Source organism: Protomyctophum parallelum, assembly GCF_964188405.1.
Source record: "Protomyctophum parallelum genome assembly, chromosome: 23".
NCBI classification, from domain to species: Eukaryota; Metazoa; Chordata; class Actinopteri; order Myctophiformes; family Myctophidae; genus Protomyctophum; species Protomyctophum parallelum.
In genome coordinates this window covers 12035856-12063049 of record NC_139715.1, presented here as the reverse complement: position 1 = coordinate 12063049, position 27194 = coordinate 12035856, and the positions used below count along the sequence as shown (strand labels likewise).

General features: G+C 43.8%; 2 protein-coding genes across 3 annotated transcripts in view; both read left to right on the top strand.

Moving 5' to 3' along the window:
• Positions 1-4: 4 nt before the first annotated feature.
• Positions 5-11301, top strand: nufip1 (nuclear FMR1 interacting protein 1). Of its 2 annotated transcripts, none has more exons than XM_083758729.1 (10): positions 5-410; positions 2615-2703; positions 2803-2904; positions 3030-3092; positions 4938-5014; positions 5297-5389; positions 6145-6341; positions 8439-8573; positions 9722-9978; positions 10549-11301. In XM_083758729.1, exons 1-10 carry the CDS (start codon positions 113-115, stop codon positions 10984-10986), a joined length of 1749 nt encoding a protein of 582 aa, XP_083614855.1. In that variant the 5' UTR covers positions 5-112; the 3' UTR covers positions 10987-11301. The 2 variants fall into 2 exon arrangements, with proteins under 2 accessions (XP_083614855.1, XP_083614854.1); XM_083758728.1 differs by having other exon boundaries at positions 2800-2904.
• Positions 11302-14536: 3235 nt separating this feature from the next.
• LOC310854234 (TSC22 domain family protein 1-like) overlaps positions 14537-27194 on the top strand; it is a 53927-nt gene continuing 41269 nt past the window's right edge. The window contains exon 1 of the mRNA XM_083758799.1: positions 14537-17701. Within this exon, the coding sequence (XP_083614925.1) occupies positions 15579-17701 (2123 nt within the window). The 5' untranslated portion in view covers positions 14537-15578. The remainder of the gene's footprint in view (positions 17702-27194) is intronic.

The window sequence follows — 27194 nt, the reverse complement described above, 5'->3', positions numbered from 1 at the left end:
CGTGTGTGTGTGAGCTGATAGGAAGAATTCATCAACATCAACGGATTGTATTTATTCATTACTCTACACATCATTGATTGAATCACCAGAGAGTGTTTCATTGCTCAACAACATGACGGAACCACACTATCCTCCTCCGGACTTTGGAGGAGGTCCAGCATCAAACCCCGTAATCAGACCTCCAACTTTCCAGCACCAGCAGCAGCATGCAGGCTCCCCCAGCAGCTTCCATCCCAACATGTGGGCCTGGGGCGGCGAGTCTCCCTCCTCCAACCCATGCATGATGAACCCATGGGACCACCACGGTGGTGGTGGTCCGGGTGGGTGGCAGCCGGGTTGGACCCCACCGCCGGGCTCCATGGGAGGATGGGGGAACCAGAACCACCATGGCCCACATCATCCACCTTACGGTATGTGTAGCCCTAGCCCCTTTCGGGACCCTACGTAAAACTTTTTTGATATTTTGTTGAGTTTTACGTTGGGTCCCTGCTCGCTACTGTATTTTCGTATGGAAATTCCTAAATGCGGATGTGGAGATTCTCTCTAAAATAGGCCCCGCGGCATGTGACGCCATTATTTTCCTTGAGTTATTCTGAATTCGGTAACTTTAAGTAGCTATACATCCCGGTGCGAATATCTCCTGTGGCGCGGAAGCCGTTAAGTATTTTTAATCTTTGTTTGACCGATTTGGTCGCTTTATTTCTTCTTGTTTGTTTACCGTTTATTGTACCGCCTCCCGGTGTGCGGTTGGCTTGTGAGGCTACGTCCCTGCCTCTGATCTGCTGTGTCATAGCTATAGCGCCACTAGCTAGCCAGATAGGCGGTACAATGAGGTGTCAATAAACAAGAAGAATCCAAGCTTCCAAATCGGGCAAACATATATTAAAAATACTTAACGGCTTCCGCGCCACAGGAGATATTCGCAAAGGTATGTATGTGTACTTATACTTTACATATTCAGAAAGCCTCATACTGAAGAATATCGTCAAAGCGCGCGGGGAGGCGTAAACATGAGCCAGTAAATGTTTTAATCAGGTGGCATGGACGACGAGGAACAGGACCCAATGCACTGGGTCGAACAAATGTCAGAAACTTCAGTAGCATTTGGGTTCTGCTTGGAGGGCTAGTGTAGCCCAAACATTTAGATTCTCGTAGAGGTTCTTTTCGATTTTGACGAGAGATTCGTCAGAATCGAAAAAAACCTCTACGAGAATCTAAATGTTTGGGCTACGGTAAGTGATTGATTGATTGATTGACATTTTTATGAACCCATTGCAGAATGGGTACAGTACAGTCCAAGGATGGACGGTACAGGTCAATACAAATAACTACTAAAGAGGATAAAACCAGAAAAAGAACTAAAGACTTACTATCATTGAGTGTTCTGGATATTTCTAGTACAATGGTTCTCAAACGTTACAATACAAAATGTCAGCCCTGACAGGATACAAATGGAACCAAATGGACCCGTTGCTTGGTTCCATTTGTATACTGTCAGAGATACAGACTTAAAGGACTCCAGAGAGTCCCTGGGATCCACTTTGAGGAAAAAACAGTTCTAGCAATAACATTGGTTTTCGGATGTTTTAATTGCAAGGATCCCCATAACTCTGACAGCGTACAAATGGAACCAAATGGTCACTTAACTTACCTACCGGTATATAATATGGAACTGTGAGGTCAGCTGTAGAGATTTTGGCCAGTCGGTGAGTCAATAAGTCATTATCAATAATGTCACACCATGCCGGATATATCCATTTGGAATCAGTGAGGTCAGATTGTAAAGGTATTGAACAGCCCATATATGGAGATCTAGGTGATGATCCAGGCGTATGGCATCAGACGTAGCAATTGCCATCAAGCGAGAGCATTCCAGTCTCTGGTGCATTCGCTGCAAGGCCTTGCCCACAGCCCTGCGCTCCTGGCATATCTTCATCTGACCTCATCACACCCTGTACACTCAAGATACGCTCCATATATGGCCAGTGCACGCGACCTCGCCCTTTAGGTCCATGGCGGTTAACTATGAAACTTTGTTTGTCCCGACACCCAGCGGCGCCGTCGTCTGGCCAGAGGCGCTGCCGTCAGAGACTAGCGATCCCTGTTATGCCCATATATGGAGATCCTTGACTATTAAGCCCATATATGGGAATGCCAATATATGATCATGTTGTGACAGTCTCATGATAACCGCTGTGGTTGCCGCAAACGTCCCAGTTAACTATGGAATCATGCATTTCCCGTCAGTCAGTCAGTGTATCATTTAAAAAAAAAACATACATGGGGAAAGCCCCATATATGGGGCCCAGGTCTCGTGAGCGGCGATGTCGCTTCTCACCCCCAGGCGTCTTACTGGTAGTACAATGAATAACCCAAATGCCAATAATTGCTGACCACCAGGACCAGATCTTGTACATACAGCTGAATAGTGATTTAGTTCATTTGCATTTTCACAAATCACATATCAAATGGTTCTGAAACGTCGAATATGAAGCTTGGATCTCTTCACTGCTCTAACCACCTAGTTTATAAAACTACCACTAGATGCCTCTATTGTGTAAGCTGCTGTATGGCACGGTTATGTTCTCATGCCTGAAACATTTGGCCCTTTCAGGACAAAACTTCCACCGCGGAGGCCATCGAGGCGGGCATCGGGGCGAAAGACCCAATTACGGAGGTCCCTACAACAACCAGGGGAAAAAGGTAAACTAAGAAGTCTGCTGAACAGGTCAAAATATCATGATGTTGTCTATTTTGCTATTTTTTGTTAAGCATAATAATCTTGTTCTTAACCCACAGCAGAAAAATAAGAAGGAACCAGAATTTGCACATTTTTGTGACACGTGTGACCGGGGTTTTAAAAACCAAGAAAAGTATGACGAACACATGTCTCAGCATGTCAAGGTAATTGACAAACGTTTAATCTACTCATGAATTGCTTTCACACATTTGCCTTTTTTTGCTTATGGCATTTGGCACATTATTCATTACTAGTAGCAGTGCTGTGATTTAATCTGTTTGTCTTTCAGTGTTCAGTTTCAGACTGCACCTTCACTGCTCACGAAAAAATTGTCAGCATCCACTGGAGAAATGTAAGTGTACTGACTGCGGTGACGTCTTAGCAAGGCAGGAAATAAGAATTCCTGACCAATAATGTTAGACAAAAAAATATCCACTGATTATCCACTTGAATCCTATTGTTCTGGGGCGTACGTACATTAGCAAATTAGCAGACCGAAAAGCTCAGCTATATATCATTTTCAGGTTTTTTTCACTTATGGTAAGTGAAGAAGACCTACACTACTTACGAGTAATGCAGCAAAGTCAAATATTTGAAAGTTAGGCCTGCGTTTGTCATCAACCAATTGAAGCCTGCATTTGGCTTAACGTTGCACTGTGTAACTTTACTATTTTGCCCCGGATTTGAACCCAGTTCCCTGAGCAAGTGCTGACATTTTTTACCAATGAGCTATAAGTTATATTTTATTAATAACATACTTTACTATACACATCGGACAAAATTACAGTTTATTCATGTATTCAAAAGTTACATAGCGCCACTTTAATATGAAAAAACAAACAACAAACTACACTCATCACTGACTCATTGGACCACTGAATGGCACTGCACATTAACTTTTATTGGCTGAAGTTTGAGACAGTCACTCTCAATCTTCACCAAATTCCTTTATTGATAGTGTAACGATGGTATATCATAATGTGAATATCATTTAATTTTTTAATTTTTTTAATACTGTTTTTATTAGGCATTTTTTGTATATGACAACTTCAGAATATCCTTGACAATGAACAGTTAATCAGTTATATAAAATGAAAGATAATGACAGGTAATGTAAATTCCACATACAATACATAATAAAAAAGATATATAAATGTGATAAACACGAAAAAACAAAAAACAGTTAAACAATGACAAATGTGAACAGACAAACAAAACAAAGACAACAGGACAGACACTCTTGCTCTCAAACTTTCCCAACACGTTGTTGTAAATTAACTGAATTACAGACATTTCTTTTTAAATGAGAAAAAAATAAATAAAGAAAAAATACTCAGTTCCTTTTTTTTTCTTTTCTTTCCAATTTTCTAATATGTTATCTATTGTGTAGGAGGGGTTAGCGTGCACCTATTGAAATGGTCAATGAAGGGTTGCCATGTCTGGTAAAATCTATCTTCACTCCCTCTCAATTCAAACTTTAACTTTTCCAATTGCAAGTAGTGCATAACATCTTTCATAAGTGTAGTGTGAGGTCTTCCAACAATGTGACAGTGATTTAAATATACTTTGCCAATATGATGTTAGTTTAGTGCAGTGCCAGAACATATGAGCTAGAGTGGCCGGCTTTTATTACATTTTTTAAACCAGGAAAACACAATGAGCAATGTCTGTCAACATTAATCATATCCAAACTCCCAGACGATATCTAGTCTCATACCAGGGTATCGACTGTATATCTCTGCTGTCGGGAAACCTCATTACTCCAAAATGTTAATTTTTCAGAAGAAAAAATATATATACATTTTTCAGAAAATTAAGAAAACCTTATATTTGTAAAACAAAGCAATACAGCCTCATCAAAGTTGGTGTTGTAACTGTATGTATTGTCAATTACTTCATGAGAGGGGGGAGAGCGGGTGGAGTTAGTTGCTTTAGCAGACATTTTGAGTGTCCAATGGAGTTAAGAGGTTTTGTCCAAAGCACCTTTTACTACTTTCCATTGGTTCAATATTTTCGAAACGACACACAGACGTAAAGGGTGTTCAATGGCACTGATTTATGAAAAAAAAAAATCTAAAACGTCAAAAATTGAGTTATGAAGTTTCCTCCCGACAGCAACGTTATACTTTATATATATATTTCTTAGCCCTACTTCTCAACTCTTTTTTTTTATTATTTGTCTTCCAAATATCTACAGAACCATGCTCCAGGAGCTAAAAGAATCAAGCTGGACACACTGGACGAAATTGCAAAATGGAGAGAGGAGAGACGCAAGTCAGTATTTATAAAGGCTGTAATATGAACGTCTTCGATACAGTACGTCTTCCATAACCATTGCTTTGGTATCACCCAGTGTGGTCGCCATTATGCAATGTATTGCAGTGTGGACCCAGTTACCCAATGTCGTACCCAATGACCCTTTTCTTTACCATTACACCACTAGATGGCGCAATTAAGCCATGTTCATGTTCATTGCCAAGTGAATGTTTGCCTCAGGATAACAACAAATTATGTTCGATTTTCTGTTTAACAGAATTCCAATTATGCCCTTTTCAGGAACTACCCGTCACTTCAGAATGTGGAGAAGAAGAGAAAAGTGATGGAGGTCAGAGAGGAGACGGGAGGGGTCCTGGAAACTGCACAGTTTGGGTATGTATTACTGTGTGTTAATGACATTTCATCCATTTAGGATGTTCTCTCTCTTTCTCTGCTGTAGTTAATCAGGAATAGAGCTCATCTGCCTTTATTAACCACTTATATTATATACTGTACTTAGTTAAAGCTGCTATAAGCAATAGTATGTCAAAAATGTAGTTACCTTTTTTATTTGTTTTGGTATTCCGACGGCCAGCAATGGGTAAAACGCTCACAAAAAATATTTAGTCTCTGTGACACATCTAGAGGCCACAATCTGCATTCAAAGATTTTCCTAGAAGCTTTGTCATTGGTCGATTTGCCTGTCTACTTCGTGATTGGTTAGTCATTTCGACCAGGTTTTTTCTTTTTCGACCAATGACAAAGCTTCTAGGAACATCTTTGAATGCAGATTGTCACCGAGACAAAAAAAACTTTGGGAGCGTTTTACTCATTGCTGGCTCTGGCTGTCTGAATACCAAAAAGTAAATGAAAAACAAAGTCATTAATATTGACATAATATTGCTTATAGCAGCTTTAACCCGTGTCCCCCAGGTCTCTATACCAGGCCCCTGTCCTGTTTACGCTCAATAGTAAATATCCTCACTGAAAATGGACGATCTACAAGCTCAACGTGCTGTGAACTTGTAGATCTGCTGTTTTTACCGAATGCCTTCCCCAGAACAGGGATGCTAGGGGTTCGTTCATGTGGTCATTTTCCAGACGGAGAATTAGGAGCAATAATTCTTTGAACTTAACACCGTTGCTAGGCGAATGAGAGGACGAGGCAGAGGCAGAGGACGAGGCCGAGGAGGCTGGCGAGGAGGTCGCGGGAACTTCCAGGGGGGTGCAGGGGGTGGTCCTCTTTTGTGCCCAGAAAGTGGCACTTCGGGGAGGCCACCGCCCCTCACTCAGCCCCCCAGGGAAGGAGATCCATTGGGGGCTCTCGTCAACAACAGTGACCCAGGTGGGTGCAAATGTAATTAACTAGGGATGCACCGAAAGGGAAATGCTTGGGCGAAACCGAATACTGAATATAGGAAACATGTTGGCCGAATATAATATGATTAATATTATAGCTTATTATTATCTTTTTTCCTACCATTGCTGTCATGGCTGTACCTTAAAGCTACCTGATTTATGGCAAAAGAAATGGTTATGGCAAAACTTAACTTAAATAATGATTGCATACACTATTCGGTGATATATTTTCTGCCTATTCGGGCCGAAAATGCATTTTTAGCCATTCTCTGCCGAATATGTTCTGCAGCCGAATATTCGGTGCATTAACCAGAACGTTTTTATTGATCAGAGGTTCCCACTCGCCACGAGACTGGGTTATAACGCTGTGTGGAAACTATTTGGATGCATTGCATTGCATAACATAATGCAAAGAAAGACATCATGGCGGTGATATGATTGGTTTTCACAGCAGTGGGATTAGGTTTGCCAGCAGCTGTCAGCAGACTTCCTAGTCTACGTTGAATTTAGACGTCACCAGCAGTGTTGATTTTGTCGACTACCTTTTTTTCACTGACAAACTAAATAAACTAAGCTATGATGACTATAACTAAGACTAAATATATTGACAATTTGTCAACAAATAAAAACTAGACTAAAATGTTAGGAAGGGACTAGTGGACAAGAGATCCAGTATAAGTAAAAGACAACAAATTTTGGTTGCATGCTGAAAATCTACAAGCTTGTAGATCAGCTATTTTCAGCAATTGTAAAATCAGCCATTTTACTGGCTGATTTTGTATTTTGTATTTTGGCGGGCATCAAGGCTCGCCAAAATATATTTTAGTCGACTAAATCAACTGTAGATTAAAGTCGACTAAATTCTTATGCTTTTTAGTCGACTACAACACTAAAACATTCCAGGTGACTAAAATGTGACTAAAACTAAAATCTAAATTTGCTGTCAAGAACAACACCGGTCACCAGATGCATCAGTAGGCAGAGATCTGGGATTGTCTGGCTATGCGTGACCTCCCACCACTTATTGGTAATCCAATCCCACCCAACCCGCTTCCAATTTGTTGACCCAAATGCCACTGATTGACGGATCTATTTGTTCTGGTTATGTTTGTTAGTAGGACTGGGTCCTAGCCTGACTTGCTGCGTTCCCCGGATCTGAAATGTCACTTCGCGTGCATTGTTGATTTTTGTAAAATCTGTCATTAGGCCGGCATCAAGGCCCACCAAAATACATCTTATGATATTTGGTCGACTAAAACTAGACTAAAACTGCTTTCCCTGGATCTGAAATGTCACTTTGCGTGACATTTCAGATCCGGGGACAGCAGCAAATGGGGCTGGAGCTCAGGCTAGTTTGTTAGTGTGGTACTCATTATTTCCACCAGCCAGGTGCGTTTTACTTGGCATAAAAGCTCTGCACATTTAAATTAAGGATGTCCGATATAGAGCATCGCAGTCCCGCCCCCTACCAGGGACCAGGAAATGATTCCCCGTTCATTTTCCTCATAGACATTTAAAAAAACTATTTATTTAAAGACCTTTTAAGCCTCGTACAAAGCCAACTCGAGTTGTGACAAATCATGACAACAAACACAATTTTTCGGGCCGAACAAATAATTCGAAAGAAGAAGAAAACGGCAGGTTACAACACTTTTTTTTGTTGTTTTTCTTCTTTGTAATTATTTTGTTCGGCCCAAAATGTTGTGTTTGGTGTCATGATTTGTCACAACTCTTTCCGTAGCGTAATCGTCTTTAAATAAATACTTTTTGAAATGTCTATGGGAAAAATGAATGAGGAATTCACTTCTGGTCCTAGCGTCGTCATAATGTGTTAATCTTACGACAAAAAAAAAACCCTTACCAAATTTTTATTTTTATGTTAATAAAATCTAATCTCCAATTTAAATCGAATCAATTGTAATTTTGGAGATTCAGAAACCTCCATTCAAACACTTTAAAAAGTTTATAGTCTGAATGCCTTATTATGTTCTGTCTCGCATATTGCCAAGTCCCTTCTGGGAAGAAAATGATCTTAGGGTGCCGGTGCGAAAGCTGATCCTTTGCACTCCTTACGCGCTTCCAGATTCGGACAGAGAAGAGTCGGGTTCCAAACAGGACGGGCTTGTGGTGGCCCCTAAACAGATGAGCTCGGGACTGGGGTCACTGGTGGCCAACTACGGATCCATGACAGAGAGCGATACTGACGAGGAACCCGAGGGTGAGTTTCAGTATCAAAACACAGGCCCCCCCAGCAGACATGTTGCTCAGTACAAGTACACCCCAAAGGGTCATGGGGGACTCTTTTTACGCCGCATATTTGAAATGGTGGGACTTGGTGAAAGGGTCGTTATTTTGTTGCCAGTGGAGGGTGGAGCCAATTGGTTTTGTCATGCGTGTCAAAAGCGTTAATGTGGGCTTTAAAGGTCGTCTGTCTGTTTCCACAATAAGGAAACTGTTTGTGAACTAATCAACAGTGACACCTTTTAAAATGTGTCTTCAAGTTAAGTTTCTTCATTAGGATAAACGCCTTGACATGTACCATCTCGATATTGAGCTAGTCCCAACATAAAGGCATGTCACAGTCATTACCTATATACAGAGTAGACAAACAAATCATATATACTGTACATACAAAAACACAGCAACCATTGCAAGCCTTGCAAAACATCACAGCCTTAGCATTTTTAAAATGTGTTACTGAATTTGATGCCATCTAAATTCCAATACAGTGAGTGCACAAATGTAATGATGAAATGATATTAGTATGTGGCAGGTTTACCGATAATAAGAACACACCACTTCAAAGTAATAAGACAATAATCAAACAGTGGGAGTATTAATTGATAAGCCAGTCTGTTACGGACACTAAATGAAAATGTAATAGTGTTGATCAACCGCATGTTCCGCATGCATGATTGGATATGCATTCAGTCATGTGCTTCCTTCTGAGGATCATTCAGCACTTGCCTGGAAATCAAGCGGCCAGAAATAATTTGCCTGTGTAGTCTTCAATGACAAGCAAGTCTTTTGCACGCCTACAAAAACCAACAGGTGCCTAGAAGGACCAACTGGGGTCCAAAACTCAACAGGAAGAAACTCCACAATGCAAGATAATGCAAAAAATACTTTCATGGAACGTGTTCTTCTCGCAATTAAAAATCCTTTATTAAAATGGCATTCCTATGAGGCAGTTCAAATGTCGAGTCAAAATTAATATTGTCATTGTCTGTCTCATTCCATTTTGGAAGACTTCTAGTATAATCCAAAGAGCACCTTCAAGGCCACTCTTTACTGATCCTCTTCCAACCCCAAGCAGCATTCCAGGCATCTGCTAAAAGTATCCATACATTTCCTTTTGTGTTTCAGCCATTCCCATCCAGAGAGGCAGCAAACTGTTGCATGAGAACCAGGCTCTCCGTAAGACTCTGCCAGCAAGGCCCCGGGATGAGGCACCCCCTGGGGATAGGAGAGCCCCGACTCACGCCATGGACGCCCAACAAAAGCCCTGCTTTGGCACTAGCCCACACACACGGGGCCGAGGAGGGGGCAGAGGGGGAAGGGGTGGCCCTGGAGGGTGGCAAGACACAAGGTCTCAAAAACGACGTGCCACCCTGCTGGAGATGGTAAGGAGGCAGAGTACACATCATGCACAATATTTACTGTATGTAGCTTACCTTCATAATTTGATTCAATTATTGAAAATGCATCATACATTTTAATTGCAATGTAATACATCAACACATCTGTCATATCAAGAAACAATATATATGATCCTCAAATAATTAGTGTGGTTGCCGATAGGCAAACACAACATTGGTCTTTTTTTTTCTCTCTCTCCTCTGATTGGACAAAGATTACATAATTATTATGTAATGATTACTTAATTGAAGGCACCTTTTTGCCCTCCTATGATTGGACAATATATGGTGACATCACAGTATTTGAACTGCCACACTCTTTCTAGTTTAAGTATTATTGCAGTGCAGCCATAATCCAGACACATTTGTTCGGTTTGTCTCTGTCCATTAAAAATGTATTCCTGTGTCGATGGTACCCTTTTAAACGAAGCATACTTATCTGACTCCTCGTTTCGTCGTCCATAGTAGTGTGCATCAACACAAGAACAATCTAAATGTTACGCTGTCACACATTGGCATCATGATATGCAGTCATTTTCTCTCCACTGTTTACAGTTACTGGCCCCAGATGTCCGTCACGAGAGGAACGTCCTCCTGCAGTGCGTGCGGTACATCGTCCGAAACGGCTTCTTTGGTCTAGAGAATGGACCTCAGAATGGGGAGCGAACGGGGCACGCACCTGCCACTGCAGCCTTTGGCACCGCGTCAGAAAACCACATCAAAACCACAACTACAGAGAAAGACTGTGAGAAGGAAAACGTCGTACTGAGGGAGAAAGTCTGCCCAGTGGAGGCCCAAGATACTCAAGTGGACTTGGAACCAAGGGCGAGGCGGGGCCCTGAGCTGGGAAAACAGGTTCTTGTCCTCGACACCAAGGACAATATCACAGATAAAGAATGTCACGAGCTTGGGTCGGCTTCGACAGAGAACGTCATGCCTAGCTCCTATGTTTATGATGATGAGATATGGGAGAGCCCTGGTGCTACCATGTAAAAATAGAAGACAAAATACTAAAGGTATGCTGAAATACATAAAACCTTGTTTTCTTTCACTATGCAAAACAAACTTAAATGATTTATGTGTCTCAGTTCATGACAATTATGTTATTTTTGAATACAATTATCATTCTTTTGGACAGTGAATGGAGATAATAGGGGAATGACATGCAGTGCCTCGGGTTGGTTTTGAACCAAGGTCAGCTGCGATAAAGGCTATAGCCTTAAATGATTGTGGTATGCGCTCTTTCATTTGTTTTTGTTTGTACTCTTTATGAATATATTTCATTGTAACTTTTTCACTATGCAAATAAATGACGGTATTATCCTTGTGGCGCTTTATCTGAAAATGTGTTGTAACTTAGGACAACCTACATTCTATACTAGATCAAGTCAGGCCAGGGTAAGAAACTCCTGGTTTGGTATAATTAACTTACTAATAGTATAATCAATTTTATTCCTCACCATTACCAATGACCAATGACTCTCAAGTGGGAGCGTTGCCCAAGTTTAGGTTGAACGTTTACAGAAAGCGTTGCTGATGTGTCTGTTTAATCTGTGAGGTTCCAGTGTTGTGCAACAACCTTTGGAGACGTGCTTCGCAGTGGAACTTTCCTAGTACTCAGCCCCCCCCCCCCCCCCCTCTCTCTCTCATTGCACTGCTGACATGCTGACATGTTGGAAGATTAATGTCAGGTGTGTCTTATGTGTGTTTACATGTGTATGAATAGTTGAATGAATGAATAGTTTATTTCTGTACTTTACAGTTGCATGTTTAAAAGACAGTTGTGTTGCATAATCAGGGTTAGCACCGAAATAGGTGTATGCTGAACCCGAAGCTGCTTATGCCTACCCTTTTTTAAGGGTAACATTAGTTAATGACAGTGACAAAAACTAAACTAGTAAGAAAACGTGCGTGTATATATGTTTGTATGCTGTCCCTTGAGTTTCAACGTGCCCTTTTTCTGCTGTCATGGCGCATTGGCGCAATATCTGAAGCGGTGGAGCTTTTTCCCTGGAGGTAGGGAGGAAGAGAGAGCTGTCAGAATGTTGAGTGATTGCTCGCTCCTACCTGGTTGGCTGGTTGATCCTGCCAGTAGCATATTCTTGTCACAAAGATAAAGTCATGCATGCATGTCCAAGTACAAACGGCTTGTACATTTATACATTTTAGCCAAAATGTCTACAGCTGCTAGTTTAAAATTTTGTTTTCAAAACATGCTACTTCCATACAGTCTGTTCTTTCACCTTGGTAGCAGACACACACTGACAGTGTCAAGCTGTCACTCACAACCTCGGACAGGCCTATTTATGTATGGGAATACTAGTTAAAAGGTTAACGATAGAGATTGAAAAGGGGGATTAGAATTAGGTCGTGCATATCCACGGACCACGGATATCCGTGCATATCCACGGATATAAAAATGTTATTAAACGATAAATTATTATTTGAATTCATAGAAAGCCATTGGGAAAAGGAAACCTTTGAAATAACTTCAGATCTCAACCCAGATGTTTAGTTTGTTTGTGAACATAATATAGATGCAGTTCAGCATCGCAACCACACCACCAGTTCTGGTGTCATCACTCATACTCATACAGGCTAAATGTTTAGCAGAGACTGTTAACAATTAAGATTATTGTGGATATGTATCCCCATATCTATTATGTATTGTCTTTTCCTATAGCATATTATTTTTCACCTGTGAATCTTTCTGCAAGATTCTCATACAGCATGTATTGCTGTGTCATTGACACAGTTTTAAGGATTCTCATTTGGAAGGCCAGCTGACTAGCCCTTTTGTTTTCTTGATTGGCCTTTCCAGCACATCATGTTTAGATTTGTCATTTCTTTCCATTCTAATGTAGGCCACTGCTCTATCTTCCATTCTTTTTGAGGGACGCTCTATATACAGGTTTAATGTTTTTTTTTAGTTCAATGTTTGTTTTAAAAACTCCATTGACAATGAAGCTGAAAATGTATGTCATATTGTCCCTCATTACGTCATCTTGTCTCTTTATTGTTAATGGCATTTAATGTTTGTTAAATGCTTGTTATACATCACCATCATCTAATCAACATGAGTTAGACTTAATATATTAGCGCCCCTCACTTCACACGGGTGTGATTGTTATTATTATGTGTAGCCTACTTAAAACATGTGCAAATAAACTAAAAATAAAATATAAAAAAAGAGAAATAAAGTCAAAGTAGACAAGTGGGACAGGACGGGGTTAGCAACTTATCACTTAAGTTGCTATTAAAAAATGCCTTATGTCATAGTCTACGATAGGCCTAATATTGCCTATCATTTTGTTATTAAACCCCTCTGGAGTCTCACATTTTGATTTAAAATGCTATTTTTGGTCATAGGTGATATCATATGGCCGACTTGGTACAATGTCACAATGGTCACAATGTGGGACAGGGCCTCAATTTGTGGGACACCTGAAAAGTCTTCGAAAAGAGGGACTGAAAGGGGGACATCTGCTCACCCTTCCTACAAGTAGGTAGAGATTGGCTCGTATAAACGGCATAGGCCTACATCATACATGCCACTATAGCCTACCTGTACTTTGACATTATTTCAATCTCATTCAGTTTTTGACATATAGGTTTATCATAAACCTCTGTCAAAATGTACGTGTGCAAAGAAAGCAGAAGGCACACAATATACCAGACTTTATCTAGTGAGTAGTTATGTACTGTAGTGAACTGTACAACTGTACATATATGTGTAAGTATTAAGTAACACAAACTACAAAATAAATGCCTCGTTTATTCTCCGGTCGTAAGGCGGTGTCGCGCCGGCGGACAAGCAGCGGATCTGTAAGCTCACAAGGCGTCGCGGAGGCGACGCCTTGTGAGCTTGCAGGTCTGCTGTTTGACATTGCGCATGCGCGGTGCGCGTGTTTGCATTATATCCCTCCCTTATATATAACTATGGTCCCCTCCTCTAGCTCTCGTTAGATCAGTGTTGCCACGTTTGCTTATTATACGCGACGTTGGGCTTGTTTTTCTGTAAAGTTGCTTGTACATAAATACCGTAATTGATTGATTGACTGACTGACTGACTGATTGACTGACTGACTAACTGACTGACTGACTGACTGACTGATTGATTAATTGATTTATTGATTGATTGCAAATGTTAACAGTTTGCAAAATGATTACAGTTCAAGGAAAGCACAGTTTAAACCAGAGGTTCTCGAGTCAAACATTTTCATGTCAAGGACGCCCAGATATATTTGTCCCATCCATTTGTGTGTCCCCCCGTCCCCCCGTCCCCCCACACACACCACCACCACCACCATCTGAACATATTTTGTGCCATGCAATATCTGTGTTGTTAAGAAATTTCATTCCAAAAATTGCCACTTTCTTTTTTTCAAATAGCTCTGTAGCCTAGTCGCTTCTATTGGGCTTTTGTTTTCATAGACCTGGCTGCTTTATTTTCTCGCAGAATCTGGCAACACTGCTCTAGACTAGACTGACAGCCCCGGCCCGTAGCGTACCGGCAATGATACAGCAAACACACACACACACACACACACCCCAGCAGCACGTTTATAGCAGCTTATAAAAAAACACGGATCGACGCGATCGGATCGATCGGTTGCCTATCGACATCGATCGATCATGGATTTAACGATCGCCGTTTGATCCCACCACCAACCACCATCTGGATCTATTAGAAAGGAAAGACATCGGATCGGGGACGTGTCTGGATGAGATGGATGGCTTGGTTGGTGGTGGTGCGACACACACCGGCCAGCCTGGATCTCCTCCTCCTCCTCCTCCCTCCCATTCTCTGCTGAAGACCACCTAAAACCTCCCGTCATCTCCGCTGCTGCTGCATCTGTGGATATAACATAATATCGTCTGGTTTTGTTCTTCCGTCTTTTAAGTTTTCGTGAAAACAACAGCCCCAGTGCGATCCTCTTTGGGAGGTAATGAACCGGCAACCCGCCGGGCGCCGGCTGCGAGGAGAAGAAGGAGAAGGCTAGGGTTGCCATTAGCGGTCCAGCTTTAGCTTTAAGCTAACGGCTAGGTAGCATTTGTTTTAAAGCGCAAGCAAGCTAAATCAACCATTGTTTTGTTTTATTTTATTTGCATCACTGAGGTGGAGACGGTCATACACACATGCAACGAGACACTGCCGGTGGGACACCGTAGACAATCCCAGGGCTGTTATTATTATTATTATTATTAGCGTTAGCTTGGTTGTTATACATACATTACATTGATTTATTACTTAATATGGCTCCATGGAATTGAACTTGCTCGGGAAACCATCACGGATTTGAACCAAACCTCAGTATATTTTAGTTGAATTAGGATCCACAACGACACTGAACAGTCTGCTGCGTCTCTGAATCGCAGACAAACAAAGTTGTTGCAGAGAAAAGTTTACCCCAGTGACGTCACTGATGTACAATCCACGAATGTGAAAGCTATAACCCTCACTGTCTGCGTTTTCGAGCCGCTGCCCTTGGTTGGCTCTGTTGTAGCCGTCTGCTTTTTTAGCAAATAGCAGACGACAACATAGCCGGCAGGCAGCCCGCATCTTTGGTCTTTTGACATCGAACATGCACCACCAGGACTTCTCTGGAGATCCAGCCGGGACTGGGAGTAAGAAAATGCCCCACCAGGCGGCGGCTTTCCACCACAGAAGGGGCAGCGCCGGTGCGCCTGCGCCCTCTGTGGCTGGCGGGGGCGGCGGCAGCGTGGACGACAGCCCGCAGCAGGCCGGCTCCTCCTCCCCGATGCTTCACCATCAGACGTCGCAGTCCCAGGCGTCCGGCGCTCAGGTGAAGAAGAAGAGCGGCTTCCAGATCACCAGCGTCACCTCGGCGCAGATCAGCGCCAACAACAGCCTGGCGGACGACACGGAGAGCTACGACGACATGGACGAGTCCCACACGGAGGACCTCTCCTCCTCGGAGATGCTCGACGTGTCCGTGTCCCGCGCGACGGACACAGGCGTGCCCGAGAGGAGCTCCTCCGACGAGACGCTCAACAGCCTCCACGGGGTCGACACGCCGGGCCTCGTGTCCCCCAACGAGCCGCTGCCGCCGCACCCGATCCCCCCGGGCGGCTCCCAGCAGCAGCAGGCCTCCATGATGGTGAACGGCACCGTGCACCATCACCCTCAGCAACAGAGCCACTCCCACCACCTCCACCACCATCACTCCGACAACAACATGGGGGGAGCTCAGCTTCCTCTGTCGGCCACAGGGGGGGGGGGCCCTGCCGGGGCTACCTCCGGCCCAGCTCCGGTTTCTACAGCTGTGCCAGGAGGACCAAGCCAGTCCCAGAGGCCACCGGTGTTGGATAACATCATACCTGCTGCCATGGCAGCAATCCAACCAGTCGCCGCCGCCGCTGCTGCTGCTGGTGGTGGTGGGGACACATCTAGCAATGTGAACGCTCTCAACGCGTCTGCTGTGAACGCCTCGGGCGGAGGGGTTTCCGCCGGGGTGGGGCTGCCGCCGGGGTCTGTCGCCCAAGGTCCGGCCGCCACTCCTCCTCCTCAGCAGACCCAGACCGCCACGGGCTCCCGCTTCAGGGTGGTCAAGCTGGACACTAACCTTGAACCCTTCCGCAAAGGGAGGTGGATGTGCACGGAGTACTACGAGAAGGAGATCCCCCAGGCGGCCGCCACCGCCGCGTCCGAGACCGCCAGAGCCTCCGCCGCCACTGAGACGGCCGCCGAGACAGAGCCGGCGGCGGCGGCCAGCCCGGGAGGTCCGAGCGCACTGCTGCAGCCGCCCCAAACACTGCTGCAGCCCTACCCACAACAGCCGGGCCTTCCGGACTTCACCAGCCCCCAACCCGCGCAGACTGTCAGCCTGCCGGGCCAGGAGGTTGTTGGTGGGGGGCACGTTCTCCAGCAGCCTCCTTCCGTGCCACAGGTTATTATGGCGCAGGGTTCTGGGGTTCAGCAGCCTCCCTCTATGATGCCCCAGCCGCTGTCCCTGCCCTATGCTGCTGCTGCTGCTGCTGCTGACGCCCAAGCCCAGGCTGGCTACGCTCCGCCCCACATCCCTCCTGGCGGGATGGTGGTGGGCCAGGGGGCGGCGGTGCGGCAGCCAGATTTTATCCAGCCCACGGCCCCTTTCCAAACACAGGTGCCTCCGCAGCCTCACATCACCCCGAGTGTCTCCATGACCATGGGGCTCGGGGGCGGCGGAACCCAGCCGGCGGCGGGTGCTGCCGCTCTGCAGCTTCTCCAGCGCCAGGCCCCCGGCGGCGCTGCCAACTTTGCTCCCCCGGGTGGGGCACAGCCCCAACAGCAGCAGCTCCACCCCTCTCTAGCTCAGGCCCCCCCCTACAACGCCACCATGCCATTCCAGGTGGCACCCACCCCTTACTTGCCCCTGTCGTCGCTGCAGGCCGACCTCCAGCCTCTCCTGGCGCCGGGCATGCAGACCTTCATGCATGGCTCCGGAGGCGCCCTGATGGGCCACCACGGCGGCTCGCCTCACTATGTGGACATGGGCTCCCTGAAGTCCGCCCAGCTGGACGACCCCCAGAGACTGCTGTTCCAGCACCAGAGCCTGCTGGGCATGCCCCGGGGAGAGAGGACGGTCACGCAGGCCATCGGCGCCGCCGGAGCCCTGACCCAGATGGGGATGGCCGCGGAGGCCAGTGCGCTGGTGGCCGCCGCCGCCGCGGGGCTCCGGACCCACGCCGTGGAGGGAGACGACAGGTGAGCTTTGCAACGGCTCGTCTTCTTGGCCTATTATTACAAGCATATATATATACTATAATGTATATATAAATATATGAAAGATCTGCATTATGCCAGGACATTTAAAATTGTAGTTTTATTTTCAGTTTTGCATAAAACCTATAGGTTAACGTACAATTTCATAAAGAAGAGGGTTAGTGGAATATGATTTGATCCATGGAACGTTCTAGTGTGTTGCACAAACTGCACAGTGCGCCGTGGGGGTTTGATTCATTGGATTCTAGCAGCTGTGTACGTTGGAGGCCAACGTTAGAGGGCAAACGGCCTCATGGATCGGATCCTCTAAAGGTCACTTTGATAGTGTTCAGTTTGGCGTCTTCGGATTTCTATCTAGGCACTACTGACGACAACGCTGGTGCAGCCTGTCTGTCAGACTGTCAGTGCCCTGAAACGTGCTATTCTGAAATGATGTCTGCTGGAACACTGCTGAGTCACTGTGTTGCAGGACCATGATGCACTGCTCTGTTTGACCCCTCAGCCATCTAGGTTTTTTAGAACAGCTTAAACATGCAGTAGTCTCTGCTCGCTCTCTCTCTCTCTCTCTCTCTCTCTCTCAGCCTTTATTAGACACTGGCTGTGTTTATTTCCGACACCCTTGGGGGAAGCCGCGCACAATGGTTTATTCCCGTTTCACAATGTCACGCACTTTTTCACGGAACCGGACCTATCCATCCATTCAGCTCTTTCCTGGGGTAGCCGTTATCATTGTGGGTGCAGGTATATAGCTTCCTAGAAGAGGTGCGGTTCGGTTGTGTCTGTCTCTAAATATAGTCGCTGCACGCTGCCCTCTGGATCCCCAGCCACAAACTCTGTCTGCCATGTGCCGTTGGGAGATACAGCAGAGGGCCTTTTGTCTTTGGGCAGCAGCTGTCGCCGCTGCAGAAGCGATATTATAGACCCACAGGCACAAGGAGGAAGCGGGGAGCTGTGTTCAATCCGGGCCATTAAAACCTTGGCTCTCTCCTTTTACAGTGGAATTTGAGCAAGTCTGAGGCTCCTCTATTGGCATTGTGTGTTGTTTGCAGAGTTCTCCTCATGGTGGTGGTACCATGTCTGGGAGGTCTCCGGTTGAAATCCCCAGCTGCGTTATTGAGCGAGACAGAGTCCCCCCGTCCCCGTCCCCCCCAAGATCGCTCCTTCTTCTGAGTCGGTCTAGATAAGAAGTGCGTGACCTCCAAGCCCTGACCTGTGAATGAGAAGTCTCAGATTGTAAAAAAAAAAAAGAAAAAGGAAAGGTATGCACACGTAATTAAATGTGCCCATACTAGCAATTACATTGCCAGGTTATTGTGAGAATACATTATTTACTGTGATTACAATAACTTTGTCAACGACGCCAAATTTTAATACACACAGATATTGTTAAAGCTGTAATGAATCCATGACGGCTCGGATTCAAGTTTTATACTACAGAATCTAGTGTTTAACTTTCTAGTGCTTCCATACTTTGGTATTGTGCAGAGTGACTGGATCACTGCTGCCAACTTGGTCAACGTCTCTCGGTATGAGAACATGGAGGGTGCATCCAACCACTGCCAGTGTGTTGGTTCTAGTAGTACCAGTGATGTAAATAGGTTTTCAATGTGATGAGTCCCGGGATGCAGGGATGGTCTTTTAGATGAGTCCCAGGGAAATTTTATGAGTCCCACTTCAACGATGTCAGCAGTCATATTTTGCCATTTTTACAAATTGCAGCATTTAACTCCCATTTCATTTTATATGGTTATAATGTGGTTATATTCATGTAGAAATTATTATAACTAAAGCTAGCAAAATAAACTAGAATAAAAAACGGCACAGTAGTGCATCCCGTGGATGCGGAGGTCGTTGTTTTATTGCATCGCTTAACTATAAACTGCGTTTTGGGATGCAAAATGCACCCTATTTTAATCTCTGTAGTACCATACTTGTACAGATGGATCAATGGATCCATGTATTAGTGGTTATAAGATTATTTGTTTTTTTAACCAGTCTAGACTTGCTGGAATATTGTTACAAATACAATACTAAAATAAAGTTTCTCCTTAAAACAAAATGGACGAGAAGAGAAAGAAAAGACATGGAGCGAGAATTATAGTCACCCAACTGGAACGTCTCTGACCCACCAATGTTGGTGGAGAAGACAGAACTTAATACACAATGGGCAAAATGCTGAATGTTCACTGTTCATTTAATTAATTCACCTTAAAAATGTGATGAATTATCTTCCGAAATGATCACATTAGGGTGTGTGTGTGTGTGTGTGTGTGTGTGTGTGTGTGTGTGTGTGTGTGTGTGTGTGTGTGTGTGTGTGTGTGTGTGTGTGTGTGTGTGTGTGTGTGTGTGTGTGTGTGTGTGTGTGTGTGTGTGTGTGTGTGTGTGTGTGTGTGTGTGTGTGTGGACACGTGCACAGTGTGCACTATAGTCTAGAGTAACCCGGAGGCCAGAGTGAAAGTGAGTCTATTCATGTTCAGCTGTTAGTATTCGGAGCACCACCCCCCCCCCCCCCCCCCCACACACACACACACACTGGGACCGCCAGTGCGACAGCTGACATATCCCCACCATGATGGCTGTGGTGTGTTTGTGTGCCTGCCCGCCCCACTGTGTGTCTTGTGTTTTCTCTGCTGCGCATGTGTGCGCACATCCAGTCGTCTGTTTATGTGCCTGCCTGCCCTCTGTGCGGCTGTGTGTGTGTGTTTGTGTGCGCACTGCACGTGTTTGTGTTTTGCCATGAGTCAGTAGCTGTACTGTCTACAGTGCAAAACAGCAGGTCATCACTGTGTGTGTGTGTGTGTGTGTGTGTGTGTGCGCGCGCTTTGTTTACAATCCTGCTCATATCATGCGGTTCTGTCTCTCTCACTCTCTTTATCTCTGATGGCGATATCTGTTACTTATCCTCTCTTGTTACTTTCTCTCTCTCTTTTTCCGCTTGTCTTCCCTATTAAGATGTTTGTTCACATTTGTTAATAAAAACACTACCGTTTTTGTGATCACACACTATAGGCCAGGTGTAAGAATACTGTACTGTACTGTTTCTTTATTCTAGTTTTTTTAGCTAGCTTTAGTTATAATAACCACATCTTTTTCTGTTTTCTACACGAATATAACATTATAACCGTATAAAATGATTTGTAAAAATGGCTAAATATGAGTTGAAGTGGGACTCATAAAATGTCCCTGGGACTCTATCTAAAAAACCATCCCGGGACTCATTACATTGAAAACCTATTTACATCACCGATACTAGGTGTTTTCATCTACTCAATTGATCACAATAGCCCACTAGTCTGTTGATCACAAAGAGATGGTTGCCCAGTGCCCACCCTTGCGCTACTATGCTATTTAGTTTTTTTTAGTCCTATTCTCTCTCTCTTTCCTCTTCCTGCCTCTTCTCCCTCTTTTTCCTTTCCTGTCATTCTCCATGTTTCTGTTTGTCTTCTCGAACCAGATCAACATGATCTGGACAACGCTCCGTTACGTGTTTAACTCGGTGGGATTTGGGAGAAAGGGAATTAGTTTATTTATTTGCACTTAGTTCCTGCCAGCCAACCAGATCAAGTTGCCTTGTGTTTAGTGTCTTGCCTTTGAGAGACTGGGTGGTCCGTCGGCACGGGTCATAACCAAAGTCCATAAAAACCCGACCCAATGCCTCCATGTTTGGGTAAGTCACTGTGACATAATAGCTTCATGTTGTCCAGGGCCGGGGGGGGTGTACTTGTACATCATGTCCAGGGCGTAATTACTTGTACATCAAGCTACCTCATGCTAAGAGAACAGGAGAGGTCTGCTGCCCTATGAGCCACATGACCTTGGGATGTGTCAGTTCTCAAGGCTAATTACTTTATTACCTTACGCATCTTTTGTAGCTGACAACCCGCAGCCTGTCCTTGCTCTCCACAATAAGGACAGCGAAATGTTACAGTACTGACAATCTCTCTGACTCTTTGTGGGAAGTGAAATTACAGTAGTGATATTTGAGCTGCGGTTGCATTTGCAACCCTGGTTGCTTAATGGAAACTTGTTGACAAGTGGTTTCTGTGTTGGATCAGAATCATGTGGTGGTGGTTTAGTTGTTCTTGCTTTTTTTTAAAGTATCTCGACTAGCCGTTTTCACATCTGTTTTTATGGGTTTGCTTTGCCCTAAAGGACTTTGAAATGGCTTTCAACCAGCTGTAGGGCAAAAAAGCTGATATGAAAAGACAGGTGTGGTATTTTACAGAAGACAGGTGTGTGTGTGTGTGTGTGTGTGTGTGTGTGTGTGTGCGTGTGCGTGTGCTACTGTACAGCTTGTTCGATCATAACTAGAGTAGACTAACTACAGTGTCACACAAAAGCATTAAAAAGTAGCAGATTCACAAGCTTGAAACGTGGCGCGGTGTGTTTTTGAGCTTGTCGTCCTGCTACTTTTGCTATTTCTTTTTATTTGAATGCTGAAAAGTAACAGTTTTGGACACATGAGAGAGATAGAAATGGTACAAACCTAAAGGACATAAACGGAACACCTATAGTCACACAGCCATACTCCATCATTCATCATCGCTATGTCGTCCTGCTTCTAAGCAAAAAGGCCCATTTACATTTGTCCCCTTCATTTCTTATTTACTCTTGACTTGCTAGCCTACCTGTTAATCACTTTTAACCTGGTGTGTCTATTTTGGGGAAAACGTCTTGACCCATTTTAGACCTGAGAAAAGATTCCACGAATGTCTTCTAAATCCTGACCGTTTTCTGAAAAATCTGTTTCTATGTCGGTGGTTCTCAAAGTTTTTCATGCCCAGGACCCGCAACATGTATTTGTCTGCCGCCGAAAACGTCAAGAAGAACGAAAGAATATATGTTCAACTATTTGTGCCACATTTTCACGATTTTTCAAAAATAGCAGACCTACAAGCTCGTAGCGCAGCACTCGGTGCCACGCTATGAGCTTTTAGATCTGCTATTTTTCAATAGCTAAAGTATAACATAACCAAAAGTGGTTCCTGCCCTAAATGGGTTAAAAATGGTTGATTGGCATTTGGCAAGTTTACAGTGTGACAAGTTGTAATGCTATTTCGTATGTATTTATCTAAAGGCAATTTTTGCCGTTTGTCCTATTATAGTGTATAGGGTATAGTATTAGTACTACTAGGATATAGTGGTTAAGGCCAATGGAAGGTAGTGTCTAGTATTTTTAAATCATAATGTTGTTACATGCGAATGTTAGTTCTTTATTTGCTAACTTCAATTTGGGATTGTACAAAAACTCTGGTGATCAACTTTAACCACACGCACACACGCACGCACGCACACACACACACACACACACTCACGCACACACACACACACACACATGTTACGTTTCCCTCCTTTCTTGCCCGAGTCATGGTTGAGTTTAGGGATTGACCGATTTATGGAATAATGAAAAACCCATATCGGTCGATCCTGGTTGAGTTATACCCTCCTATAATGTAACATTTGTTTAATTAATTATGTACCGGTAAGTACATACAGTCAGCCTCCGCTTCTCTGTGAAGAGATGAGAATGCCTTCCACTCTCAGGACTTCTCTGTGAAGAGATGAGAATGCCTTCCACCGAGTGCCGCGCTATGAACTTGTCGGTCTGCTATTTTTGAAAAATCGTGAAAATGTGGCGCAAATATTTGAATATATATTCTTTCAGAGCCAAAGTTTTTAACTCAAATCTTTGCTTCGGGGGGATCACTGGAACAACATATTTTCAGATGGGGGTCGGCGGCATATTACATATACTTTTGGGGGTCCTTGACATGAAACAGTTTGAGACATATAATTATATCGTGTGCGGACATTCCTCTGTTTCTTCATGTGTTGTGATTTATGGTCATCTCTCTGACTGTGTAGGTGGCAGTTTAAAGGATCACCCATGACTGGTCTGGTGTGTTTTAGGCACTATACTTAGGTTCTTTTGTAACATTTTCGACAAAAGACGAATGGCTTTTTTCCCCGGGCTTAGACCCAGGTCGAGCTGAGCCTTTTCTGTCCACATGCACAAGTAAGGACATGCATTTTTTTTTACCTTCAAGGCTAACAAACTAGGCTTTCTTCATACTTACTCCAGATAGGTTGTACCGTAGTGTTTCACTGGTATTTGTCATCGAGTCCTATACCACTCGAATGCACAATTTTAAACTACACTTTCCACCGTTGGAAAGTCTTTGTTATTCCTAGACTTCATGGATTATTTGGGGAGCGTGACACTCTGCTATTTTTCAACAGCTAAAGTATAACATAATGCTTAAAAAAACCCACCAAAAGGGGTTCCTGTCCTGAATGGGTTAACACAATGAATTCACTTATGAAAATGCTATTCCTGGGATTTCAAAATACAGGGATATATCAATAATCTTTTAGCAAATGATCTAAATACTGCCCATTACTACCGGTACTCGAAAAACAGTTTCCCTGGCCTGAAGAGATGAGAAGTGGAGTCTGCGAGAAGGCCCTTATGTTGGTAGGACATGTGGCTTTGAACTTGAAGATAGATTTAGGTTTTCGCGAACCATCTCTTCCAACACATGGCCCAGAAGAAGTTGCATCTCTCTCACAGCAACAGCAAATTACCATAGGGGAATGCTTTGCCCCAGTTTCACCAACAGGCTAATTTATTTGTATAATTAAGTTAACCTATTTTGGGGCGGGAACCCCTTTTGGTGTTAATAAACATTATGTTATAATTTGGCTATTGAAAAATAGCAGATCTACAAGCTCATAGCACGCCACCGAGTGGCGCTCTACGAGCTTGTAGGTCTGCTTTTTTTTGAAAAATCGTGAAAATATTTATTTCAGAAAACTGGAGGATTTAGAACCTAAATGGGTTAAATACATGGAAGCTGGAACTGAAAGCTTGAAATGTATAAATATGACCCCATGGAAATTTGGCAATTTGTTCAAGAATGCTACAGTGGATTAATGCTTACATGTTCTATCTGGGAAATGGCCCTTTCAAAAACTATTTTCTTTTTGTGCATAATTATTATTTTGTCCAATCTGTATGGTATAGTATAAGTTATGTGTGCGTGCATAAAGTAAGTCAGTGGCAAAGTGAGTCATTTAATGCAGTCAGATAGGAGTTTTTTCTTTGGATGTTGTATGGGCTTTCAAGGCCAGAAAGTAGTTTTTTGACACTCGGTAGGCGTTCCCTCATAACCGTCAGTATTCCGTCTCCCTGCTCTTCTGACACTTGCATCCTTTGACACGACTATTTGACAGGTGGTACCCCCTGAAGGTCAATTTAACACTTTGACGGCTTGTTTTTAATATGTGACATATAGGCTGCTGGGATTGTTTTAAATACCTTTGGAGCATAACGCCGAAGTATTTGCGCCTTTTGATCCATGAAAATCCGCTTGAAAACACTCAATGATTTGTTATTGAGCCCGACAAAAAAGCCACTTCCTTGATCAGGGTCATATACTGTAGTCCAAGAGCAAAGCGAGCTAAGATTGTCCCTACACCCTCTCGTTCACTTAGCATTGGACTCAGTTTCCCAGAAGCCCTTGCAAAACCGGCGGTTGGTTGATTTCCGGTTACGTCATCATAACGCGCCCGCCTCGTCACCAGGTCCGTGACAAATCCGCTATTTCTTTTAAATTAACACAAAACGGCGAATTAGTTAGTTATTTAGTTAGTTTATTTTTATTTCGGTCATTTGTTAAAAAGTAAAAACAATACAGTTGATAGACATACAGTAGCCTACAATTTAGTCAACAAGGTGACTATTTGGCAGAAAAGGTTAGAGCTGAAGTCAAAGCTTTGAGCGAATTAAAGACATAACACAAATAGCGGGTTTAGCGTATTACGCAGGGGCAGAACATTAGATTTAAATAGCGTGGAAAATGGGTTGCGCAGCTAAACTGTTCATATACATTTCTCCCCTGAGCAAGCAGGCAGCTCCATAGTTGTAGATCTGCTATTTTTCAATAGCTAAAGGATAACATAATCCTTAAAGGAGAATTCCATACTAAAAGGCTTTCTTACCTTTCTTTGTAGTTGTTACGTCCCCACCAAAGAGGTCCAGGTGTTATTTTGTGCAAAAGCTCCTTATTGGCTATTTCCCCTACGATAAGCCCTAAATGAATTGCATTGAATTGAATGGGGCTATGGGGTGTTGTGCTAATTCGCTTATTTCCATCGCTCAAAATTATAATTTCTTTGTATATATCCTCTCTTCATAATGTAAATAATATCCCAAGCGGCACAGTTTACTACTTCTTTCGATGGAAATAAGCGAACTAGCATAACACCCCATAGCCCCATTCAATTCCCATTCAATGCAATTCATTGAGGGCTTATGGTAGGGAAAATAGCCAATAAGGAGTTTTTGCACAAAAAAACACCTGGACCTCTTTGGTGGGGACGTTAGAGATGTCGCGGTGTTAGAATTTCCCCACCGTTTTCACCGTGCTTCTCAACACCGGTTAAACCGGTAACACCGAATCCAACCACTAGGTGTCCTAATAGACCTGCCTCGCATTGATCCAGAAAGTTTAGAAACGGAAACTAAAACAGCGCTTTGCACTTCCAAAGTAATTACTTACGTCGAGGCTTTAGGCAGTATAGGCAGGCACGGTCAAACAATGCAACTAGAAGATAAGCAATCCAGCAGAACTATTTTTTTTTTTTTTTTTTTAAGATATTTTTTTGCGGCTTACGCCTTTATTGATTTTTTAAGGGACAGACAGTAGGCTGACAGGAAACGGGAGAGAGATGGGGGGATGACATGCGGTAAAGGCCGTGTCGGGTCCGGGAGTCGAACCCGCGGCACACCGCGACTGGATCACCAGTCCGGTGCCCAGACCGTAGCAGAACTCTTTTCATCATTTTAGTTTCCTCATATGATACGAGTCATATCACCGAGACCAACAACGCACCTGTTTCAGGCAGCTCACATAGCCTTCATCAGCGTTGATCAAGACGCTAACGGGAGATCATTACAGGATGAATTGAGAGCGCATCGATGCTACAGGTTATTGTGAGTAAATAAAGCACTAAAACATTGTGGAAGTATAAGCTCACCGTACCGTAAATCCAATGCACTAGTCTGAATGCAGCTCAGACCTGTCACCAAAGCGAAAGTGAAGTCTGACACCATGCTGGTGTGTGTTCAGACAGCTCCGCTCTGCCTGCTGCAGATCACTTCTGTTCTCTTCATCATAATAATAATAATAATACAACCTGTTATCTGACTAAAGTATTGATAACTTGCTTATAAGCACACGGGTGCCACACGAAAATGAACTGAAGTGGTTTTATAGGGTACACGAGAAAATAAATGGTCTAGCATTAAAAATAATAATAAAACGGTGCTATCGGTGTGCAAGTAATGTACTCTGTGGCGTGCCCGCCCACCGGTAACACCGGTATCACCGGACACCGTGACATCTCTATGGGACGTAACAACTACAAAGAAAGGTAAGAAAGATAAGAAAGCATTCTAGCATGGAATTCTCCT